General features: G+C 41.6%; 1 protein-coding gene across 1 annotated transcript in view; it reads right to left on the reverse strand.

Moving 5' to 3' along the window:
- Positions 1-10,704, reverse strand: part of PHAF1 (phagosome assembly factor 1) — a 34,179-nt gene extending 23,475 nt beyond the window's left edge. The window contains exons 1-4 of the mRNA XM_057425412.1: positions 10,670-10,704; positions 10,186-10,313; positions 5,397-5,479; positions 1,565-1,648 (exon numbers count right to left, since the gene is read on the reverse strand). Of these exons, the coding sequence (XP_057281395.1) occupies positions 1,565-1,648; positions 5,397-5,479; positions 10,186-10,249 (231 nt within the window). The 5' untranslated portion in view covers positions 10,250-10,313; positions 10,670-10,704. The remainder of the gene's footprint in view (positions 1-1,564; positions 1,649-5,396; positions 5,480-10,185; positions 10,314-10,669) is intronic.
- Between the last annotated feature and the right edge of the window lie 223 nt (positions 10,705-10,927).

Here is a 10,927-nt window from a genome sequence, read left to right on the forward strand (position 1 = left end):
GTCAGTTTTGAGTTCAGTTTCCTTAAGAATTAGATATATTTTGGAAAGGTTTTGTACAGCAGGTGTAACTTACACTGATAAAGCCAATCTGACATAAAAAAAAAGCAAAAAAAAAGCTGCAAATTCACATATGCAATCTGAATAATTCACTTCTAACCTTGACAAAAATAAAAATCCCATTGTTACAGGATGACTGAATGAACAGAAACTACCATCAGGCAAGTCCAAACTGAAATCTGGTAAAAAAGCACACAGCTGTCCCCCATATGAACTCAATTTGAACTGAAAATTGTTATTCAAAATGTGTATTTTTATAGTTAATATAAAACAGATTAATGGAGAAATAAGTACTTCCAACATCTACTCATTTGGGTTGCTTTTCAACAATTTTATAGAAACATTTAAAGCACAGGAAGAGCTCACGTTTCAGCTGATAGCATGGATAAAGCACAGGGCTGACATTTTGCTGCTGGTTTTATTGGAGACATGAGTAAGGGGAAAATGGCTCCACATAGCACTGTTCCAAGGCTTGGAAGTACAGATGCAAGTAGCATATTCCAGACTTACCCAAAGGGTAAGCATTCCATTTTTCAGCATCACACTGAACCCCGCACTTCTGCTTTTAGATGTTAAATAGCACGGCTGTTAGAGCAGGATACTCTCAGCCCATTAGCCAAATCAACACCTTGGTCACAGGGTAATTTATGTACACCAATGAGAACCACAGTGCCAACTGTTCAGCACAGCTGGTCCTACTAAGGGACCACCCTGAGTAACTAAGACATTACATATAGGTATTTTCAGCGTTTCAGTTAAGGAATTCTTTCAAAATGACAGTCTCCCATTTTGCATGGATGAAACGCATCGCTTTCATGAGACTTCTCACTAACTTATATGCCATGGGAGATTAGTAACCAGACTGCCCCTCATTTTGCATTGTAACTACACAAAGCACCCTAGAGAGAAGCAGAATGTGGTCACCTGAAAACACAGAAGCAGACAGGCTGGACAAGGCCTTCAGCAACCTTGTCTACTGGGAAGTGTCCCTGCCCATGGAACTAGATGATGATAAGGTCCTTTCCAACACCAATGACTATGACACTATGAAGCAGAAGTGCTGAGCTGAGAACTTTGATCACAAAAACTCATCCAGAACAAACCAAAGTCAGAGCAGTAGGCAGCTGCTCACAAGCCTGAATGTGGCTTTCTGGAAGAAAGCATATACTTGCAGCCACAGGAGTACTCTGTGAACCTAACTCAACTGAACACTAAGAATAGGAGGAAGCAGCTTCTGCTACACCTTCAGACAAGATGTACAAATGAGACCACACTGGACCATTATACTATGGCATACTTACAGTCCCCAGTACAATGTAAAGCATCTTAATTCTATAAACAAAGATTTAACCTCCAAACTGACAAAATGCAGTTCATTAACACAAGACAGCACTATATACAGCAAATTAAATGCCTAAAGAACCACACACCGATACTTTGTTAAGCATCAACATATCCTAGGGTTTTGGTTTGCATTGCTTGGTTTGCAGGAAGGGTATTTTGTTACCTTAAGTCTCTGATTGAAAGCGTCAAACAGCAGTTTGATTCCATCCTGAGTCAGGTTAAGGATGAGGTCATGGCTAAGAGGTGACTGTAAAACATATGAAAAAAAAAGCTGTTAGGCTTTATAATTTCAAGGCTCCTTTGTTAAGATATGTATCATTGTAGGTGTATGAACTGGTTACTTTGAAAAAAATAAAACATCCTCTGAGAACAACCACTGCTCAATGAATGAGCACAACAAAAATATATTTAGCCAAAACTCTCACCCCCTCAGCTCCCTTACAAAAAGAAAACAAAGTGCCTGCATAAGATATACAAACTCCCAAAAGGGTGGCTGTCCATCATTTTAACTGGAGGTATGGGGAACAACACCAAACCCAACTTGAAAATCAGCATTGAAAGCCTAGCATCAGAGACATCATGCAGGGACAGTCACGTTCTGGGCACACAAAAATAACAGCCCATCTCACCAAGTCTCACAGCAGAACCAAACATACACTTGACAAAAGGATGGTGAGAGAGCTTTCCACTTCACAACCGAAATACTGTCACAGCCTTTTTCAAAAGGAAGCCTTCAGACTCTTCTGCTGGGAATTTAGGTTTGCTTAGTTACTGTGAATCATAACAACTAAAGGCTCAATTTGCAGTCTGCTGGATTCAATATAAGACATTCTACCAGTTTCACTGGTGTCTCTATAGGCTCTTCAACATCTCAGTCTGCTGCAACACTGTGGAAGCTGCTCACTCCTGTACCAGTACAATCCATCTGTACACAGAGAGTTGCCCCTAATTCAGCTATTTGATCATGTGCCATTTAAAACACATTTCCTTCAGAAAGCTCTACCCTCCACAACTCTCCCCTCAGAGGATTAAAAAAAAAAAAAAAAAGAAAAAAGAAAAAGGAATCACACCTAGCAGTTACCTAGCAAAAGACAGAATGTGAATGGGACATCTGGGACATATACAGGCTTCTAATGCAGGCAGACACACCATGCAGCCCTTTTGATGAATTAAAGGTAAGTCGTCTTAAAACCTGTACTCTCCCCTTTGCTCTACTGGCAGAAGGTCTGTGTTTTGGTTGTCAGAAGTCTAATTTTCATCCTACATTCTCTCACCTCTTTATTCTCATGTGACTGCTGTATTGTAGCCTGAATACTTCTTATGCATTCTCGCATGTACTCCCCACCCCTTCCAAAGCCATGTATTGAAGTAATCAGATCCTAGACTTCACACTGCTGGTTCCAAACAAGCCATGGGCTTTCAACGCCCTGTGATGCAGATTTCCTATTCCCCCTGGTCACCCCAGTAGTTTTTCCTGAAGCAGGTTCAGTTCAAACTCATCTTTCTTGGAACACCAGAGACTTGGTGTATAAGCTGTCTTCTAAATGAAATCTTCTCAGTCCCTTGCACAGAGGCATCAACACTTCACTACTGCTGCAAACCCACCATTATACTGTGTGGAATTGAAGCAGCATTGCAATATAGCCATGATCCTGTGATATAAAGGTCTAATATTGATCCTGATGGTCTTTTTGTAAATCCCTTGTAAATCTAATTTAGAAAGGCTACAGATAGAGCAAAACCTCCATGTGTCATATGGCATTTAAATATACCAACAGAGTTTTTCTGATACGGGATATGCTTTGCATTTCACTGGGTTCTAAGCAGAATCGTCTTAGTGTTATTCTAAAATTAATGAGGGCACTACAAGTATTTTTGAGTGGGTGGGGAAAAAAAAAACAAACAAAAAACAACATCTGAGGAAGAGCTTTGTAATTGGTAGAGCAAATCACTTCTGTTCTCTCCTGGCATATTTTCTAACAGAAAAAGATTTTCAAGGGCACAAATTTCGTTCGTGTGACTTAATACACAAAACAGAACCTCAAGTATGAAAGATGATGCCAGGAAGCAACAGGAGAGTCCTTCCTGAAGGAAGAAACACAGATATATGGTTATGCTGCTAATCTACACAAAGCTGCAGGAAAAACTGTTATCCCTGAACAACCCCATCAACACAAATCCTGAGGAAGAGGCTTAAGAAAACATACAAAGGCAATTAAGTATCCCTAAACAAACCAAAAAGGAGCTGAAATTCTTCAGTCACAGAAAAGGGTTCATCAATTTTTTTTGGCACAGTTTGGGCATCCCATTTATGTGAAGTTTAAAAGAGGGCCGTAGGCAAATCTAATTGCATTTAATTGTCATATGAAATTTTGAAAGGGAGTACTTGCTGCTGGAGTTCCAGGATCAGAAATTCTGTGCTTTACATGCAACAACATTAAATAACATTAGATCACTACACTCAAAGGCATTCTTTTAGAATGCAAATAGGAAAGACATGGAAGCTGCTCAGATATTAATTTAGCTACATAAAAGCTGTGCATGCCAAAGTTTTTTAATCTTCTAGGATCTGTAGCAGCAGCTTTTTGTGCTTGGCTGCTAATGAGGTGCATGATGCTCTGTATGCAGGTGAGGATATAGCCAGCCAGTCAACTGCAGGCCCAGAGTGGTACATGGAAAAAAATTTCACCAGTATCACAAACTGAACTGGAATAACATATGGGGGGGGGGATATCATCAGCACAACTATTCCACAAAGCTGAGAACTACTATTTTTGCTGGATTATGCAGATGTTACAGTCTGGGAAGAAAACCTCTAACACCTCCGAAACAGAATAAAAACGCAGTGTACATGGTCAAGCACAAGGTAGCTTTCCAAGTGGCTTAAAAAGCCATTCAGTGGTATACCTTGCTCTCTAAGCACTGGACCACTAATCCTTCTGTGATTCTACACACCTGAGAGGATCAGGAATCTCATCATTTATCTAAACCAACCAAGAAATAATTCTGGAATGTACCATGATAAGAAAAACCCCAAAGCATACAAAAACCAAGGAATGCATTTGCTGCCAGACAGATGCTCCCATGCATTAAGTACAAGGAGGGAGGTTTTCAGTTTGCAATTCAGTCATAATAAACCCCATAAATCTACATAATAAGAAATAAAAAAGGATAATTCAATTATGTCAACTATGTATCCAGCATTAAATACCAGAGTCTAGCTTGCTCCTTAGCCACTCAGCATTTATTGCCTCAATCAGTATTTTGATACAAGCTTACATTCTAGCACTTCGCTTTTTTCCTGATGTAAAGATATATAATCTATGACACATGAATACCATCTTCTGATTAATATGCATTTCACATAACACACATCTGAAGAGTCACAATCCTCCTTTGCCCCATCTCCTCTTCCCTTCCACTTCCTTAATTTTATTTGACCTAGCAAAACGGTTTCACTTCTAGCCCCTTTTTGCTGGAAGTAAAATGCACTAGAAACTTAATGCTAGTTACGAAGAAAGATCAAAACATCTATAGCTGGTTGAAATTACTGCATCCACCTTCTGCACATCCAAAGTATGGAAGCCTTTTCAGGGGATTCATCACCACTGAACCAAAAGTGTAAAGTAGTGACAGATTCAGTACTTCAAAAATACTGCAATGCTTGACAAAGATAATATAAAAAGACTAGAATTAAATTATCCAGCTAATTACAGAACATTTCCCTTCTTGAATGAAAAACAATACTACCCCACCACTGTATATACAAAAACGGTACCTGCTAAATCACTGCACTGTGCTGAGGATTATTACGCTTGACATGAAACTTCTAAAAGCTACAAATCTGATGTGGTGGCAATAATTGGGTAATTCAATTTCATATAGCTCCACAATTCATACAAGTATGTTAGCATGACACCATATCATCATACACCCTTATGCCTTAATTCTGCAATACAAGGAGGTGAATGACCTAGCCAGAACGCACTACTCACCTGCTCACTGTAGAGAACCTGGACGTTTTTGATAATGCGACAGTGTTTCTGAAGGATTGCTACGGCCTGAGCCAATGGCATTCCTGTGAATACAAACAGTTGGATTTCTTCAGTTCCAAGACCAGTTAACAGTGCTTTTTAACAGAAAGGTTACAGATGAGGTAACAGCCACCATCAGCAAACAGGACATTACAACAGAAAGGTATGCAATCAACAAACAAGTTTACTTGACTCTCGGTATCAGCACAGATGTTTTTCTGAAACAGAATTGTCATTTATCTACCAGTTTGTTAGGCATATATAAAAGTATCTCTAGCAACAAAATCAAACAGCAAAGTTTAGATAGAAAAAGCACAGATCTTTCTATAACCCATGCATGAAATTTTCTACTTTTGGGGGTCAACAATCCAGTTACTGATAAAATAACCTATTCCAAAACCGCACTAGAGCTAACTAGAGCATTCTGTTACATGTTCAATAGGTTCCCAGACCACATTTTATGGCACACCCTCTACTAAGCTTGATAAAGTACTGAGTAGTCCTACAGCACATACAAAAACACAGAAGCAGAGCAATGATTCCCCTTCGACTTAACAGGCCACATTAGCTGCTAGTGCAGCTACATTTGTCTCAAGGAGGGAACTTTTATTTACTCAGTTTACTAAACAATTTGGTTCAGTTGAAGTAATAGGCTTAATAGCCATTCACTTTCTAACACCATTTCAAGGGCTCCTTGTGTTTTTTTTTTTTCCTCAGTGTGTCTCTTATCTTTACAGCTATAAATTTTTGAAAGTGGAATGAAACAGCTGATTCTGCAGGAGGAATAGCTCCAGACCATCTCATCCTTTATCACACTTAAATCCTTTGTTGCCTTTCCAAACGCAACATGAGTGTCCCCAGATTCAAAACAAGACTTTATAAAGAGAGGTTACGAGCTCATAATTGTGAAGTTTTATTTCCTACTAACTGCTGCAAGTCAATTTAGTTATCTGACATTTACATTCCTTGCTTTGTTCTTCTTTATTTCTAGTTTTTAAACGTCAGGAAAGTTGCCTTGATTAGGAAAACTTTACTGTGGGACTTACACTTTTCTTGAGGTAACTTCAGGCCTTCAAATTTTTAGTTACCAGCTACACCTCTCACACTCAGACTGTACATCATGTTCCAAAGCACCTTTTAGACATTATCGACAGTACTGAAGTGAAAAAATGCCCTATCTCTCTCCATATATCACATACACACCCCTATTCTCATCACAGGCACTGCTTTAATGCAATACTAGCACAACACTAAAAGAATACAATATTTTCACTGTCACTCCAAACTAACAAGCCTGTCAAACCCTTGCAGCTTTTCTGCAGTTATGAAATCAAGTTTTAGCAGAACAGGCTTATAGATAAGCGTAGACTAATTAAATTTGTAAATATGATATACAACTGTTTCTGTGAGATTGTTTTTCACAGTAGCCTGGAAAAACTTTTTTTTTTCAGCTAGAAATTATACACCAGAAGATTATATAATATCAAAAAGAACAGCTTTTAGCTTAATAACAGTAACAAAATTAAAATGCACAGAGCCACTCAATAAAGCAGCACTGTTTCCTATTACCTAAGAAATAGCAGTTGCCTTGTAACCTAAGCAGCTGAATTTTAAAGAGACAGCTATTATGTATTAGATATTTTCAAAATGGAACAGGAACATAACAACAGGAAGCTAAGATCAAAGATGCTGTTGTGAAAATTTCACATTTCTTAATCTAGTAAAAGCTATGATTAAAGTAAAGATTATTTAGAAGGATGAAAATAATTTTCAAAGTCAGGGCATCTTGGAGACTTGTAGGACCATGAGCTCTTTTAAAAAACAAACAAGTGGTAAAAGTTCAAGCAAAGCCAGCAAATGACCCAGTGTCAGAAGCAGGTAATGTTTCAGTAAAAAAGCATGTGGTTAAAAAAAGTGCACACAATCATGAAGTCTAGCCTGCAGTCCGATGTAAACTGATGCAGTCTTGGGTTGGTAAGTGTGCAAACAGATGGCTCATGTGACTCTCAGAGCTTTCTCAAGCTGCAAGCAAATGGACATGGACTGATTTTGTTCAGTGTTCAATGACTGAGAAACGAGCAGATTTTGTCACGCAGCTGCTCAGCAAAGCTGCAATGAGGAGCTTAAGTTCTCCAAGAACAGTTTGCAGAACCTAAAATGAATGTGGAGGAGCCAGTATCCTCCCTTTGCCTCCATCAGCAGAGAGCCAAAGGAAGAGCAAAGAAACTGGGTTATTTTTCTCTACCCTTCTCACGCACACACACACACACACACACAACACCCCCTTTTCCTCAACATTCATGAGCCTTTGCAGTCAAGAAGGAAAACAAAGAATTCTTTTTCCCCTGCTTACCAGGCAGGGGGAACAGAGTAACAAACAGTATCCAGCACATCAGACAGTCAACCAAACTGAGCCACGGCAAATAACCCCCACAAAGATCAGTGCTAGGACTCTCTCATAGGAGACTTTCCCCTTTGCTAAAAGCTGGAGCAATACAAGCAGCACAAGACATTTCTCTCACACGAACTGGTCATGAATAACAGGGCTCAAAGTGTTAGCCTATAGTAAGGCTATGTCTTAAAGGGGACAGAGGTAGAGGAATGAATAAAGATTAAAAGAGAAGATGAGTCATAATGCATTAAATAAAAAGAAGTGAAACTCAGTAGGAGAAGAAAGTATAAAAAGCAAGAAAAATGCAAGTATGCTTTAGAAATCATACATCTTGAACACTAATAATACAGCTATAGGCACTACAGAACAAGTATTTAATTGTTCTCGTTTAAAACAGTAGGAATGTAGCCTGAGAGGTGCAGTGACACAGGTATCTAATTGAACACAAAACTTAGCCTTGCTTGAATTTTTTATGCTCTGGTCACATAGTGAGTCAACACCAGAGCCAAAAACAGAATCCAAAAACTCATGTAAAAAATTTTCCTGGCATTTCCCCTCAGTCATCTCCATTGGGGACACAATACTGGAAGCCAGAGTCAGCAGCAGTTCAGGAACACTGCCAGTAGTTCTGCTAAGAGCAGACCTAAACAAATCATGAGTGGAATACCACTGGCAGCCACAGCCCCATTTACACCAGCACTTCCAGACTTGTTACCACCAACACAGTTCAACCAGCTTTATCAGCAGGGACAATTTGCATACATCACAGGACAAAGTTAGGTATCTTAATACCTAGTCAGCCTCCTGCTCTGTACCAACAGGTCATGCTAATTATATATTAGACACATCACATGGTGGCTATGTTTACTCCAAGAATTACAGCCGAGTTTCCTCCCTCTCGCATCTATGCATGTGTCTGTGTGTGTACATGGACAAAGACACAGTGTATAATTTTAACCGTGAGACTGCATTAACAGGCTCTTTAGCGGTTCCTGGAAAAACCAAGATCGTTTTCTCTCTTCCCTTTTTTGGTTTTTATAAGAAGAATGGGGGGAAGATGGTATTATGAAGATTGTCAGGGTATATACTTTCTGCTTGCAGTTCTTTTCAGGTAACAGAGGCACTAAAGGATCACGGAAGGTCTCACAGAGCTGAAAGAGCAGAGTAACATGTCAGGAGACAACCGATAGTTCAAAGGGTGGGACCTGAAGTACTATAATTAGTCTCCAAAAGCACTTCTAATGCTGCCTGAAACCATCGAGTTGTACTTGACTCTGTACAGCATAAACAGCCCTTTGTGTCTGATGGCTTTCGCATAAACAACTCCTGGTCACATCACCTCTCCTTCGGTGTGACCCAAGCTTGTGGCAGCAGTGTAACAGTGTTTTTACTGAACAGTATGTCCCCCTTGCCGTCACAGGTGACAACAGCAGCAGCAGCATAAGTCAAGTTCTGGCAGATACAGGCCACTGCCATGCAGAGCCCCATTTGCATTAGCCAAACTACTACTACCATTAACTTTGCTCCAGACAAAGAAACAGCAAAGATGTAAAACTAAGATACCAACACTGGTATCTCTATCAATTACTCTGAAAACGTGATAGCTACAGTATTTTCTAGACTGCTAAGGGCTACCAGTATCAGCTTAAAAACACAGGTCATCTGAAGAATCCACACTGAGTTTCAACTGAATATTGAAGTGCTATGGGCTGAGCATCAGCTAGATTTCCAACAGCTGGGGAAAAATTCTTTCTCATCACAGTAAACAAAGTACTAACTGGTAGGGAAGGACCAATCCTAGCCACAAAAAGCACAAATTATTGGCCTATTGGTGGGAAGAAATACTGGTTATCTAACCCGGAGAAAAGCTCTCGAAAGTTTACTTTACCCGCTGTAATGTCGCAATTCAGCGACGACACAAAGAAGTTGTGAAATGCGACTCATTTATGAAGGGTTTGTACAGAAAAAGCACAGTGTTTATGTTACGCATTAGCAGAGCTGAAGATGCCAGGTATCACCTGACATACTCAGCTGACAGTCAGTACACACATGCCTCCTCCTGTAGCAATCATTTAAAAAATTGGTAGTCCAAGATAGCAAGGCAACACAAGGTAAACAAAGAAGAAAACAAAGAAGGCACGCATGCTGACAAACAAAGCACAACACACTGCAAAAACTGAGGATGAGACGCATAAAGCTTATAAATTAGTATTTTTAGTGACGGAAAAAGGAGAGCTTTAAGTCTCCCTCTCCCTTTCACTCTCGCAACTCCCTGACAGCGCTGGGAGAAACCTCACAGGTCATGAGGGGACCCGAAACACCCGCTCATGCCCAGGGGACGAGGGGGCACTCACTTACCCAAGGTGAATTCCCATTGCTCGTTCCCCAGAGACCGCTCGGGCACCACCTCCAGATCTAGCATTGGCTCAGGTAGCGCGGAGGCCGCGGGCTGGCACGGCAGGTCACCCGGTCGCGGTACCGGACCTCTGAGGAAGCGGGACGGAAGGAAGCTCTAATGGCAGCCTGTGCCCCGACCCCGACAGAAACCCGGAGGACAGCGCTGAGCATACAGCGAAGCCCCCCCCAGCAGAAGGGGGAGCGCGGGCACGGCTGCCAGAGCAACCAGCCCTCCCCTCCACCTCCACCGCTTCACGGCCCCGTTCGGGCAAGGCACCAAGCGCGGGCAGCCGCCGCCGACACCGCCCCCTAACCCGCACCCCCGGGTGAAGGAGCCGCTGCCGCCCGCCCGCCCCTCAGGGGAAGGGAACCGCTGCTCTCCCTGCCCGGCCGAGGGGAGTGCGGGGTACAGCCCCCCACCCCGCACTGCGGGGCCGCAACTCACCTCACTTGCGACTGCTGAAAATCTGCTTTGCAGCTGTCGTCTCAGCTTGGGGAAGGAGGTATCTGCGGTTCGAGTCCCACCCCGGGAGACTTAGGGCTGTTTTGAGAGTGGTAGATGCAGCCCCGCTGCCACCCCCCGCCCTTGTCACCAGACCTACAGCACCAGCCCTAATTACATCATGCCGCAGCCCGCCACGGTAACCCCGATTAAAAGAAAAACAAACCAAACCCAAACCAACCCAGCTGCATCCAGTTTTTC

This window comes from Pezoporus wallicus, unplaced genomic scaffold (genome assembly GCF_028554395.1).
Source record: "Pezoporus wallicus isolate ANWC-B61680 ecotype Strahan unplaced genomic scaffold, APGP_CSIRO_Pwel_v1 contig_8693, whole genome shotgun sequence".
NCBI classification, from domain to species: domain Eukaryota; kingdom Metazoa; phylum Chordata; class Aves; order Psittaciformes; family Psittacidae; genus Pezoporus; species Pezoporus wallicus.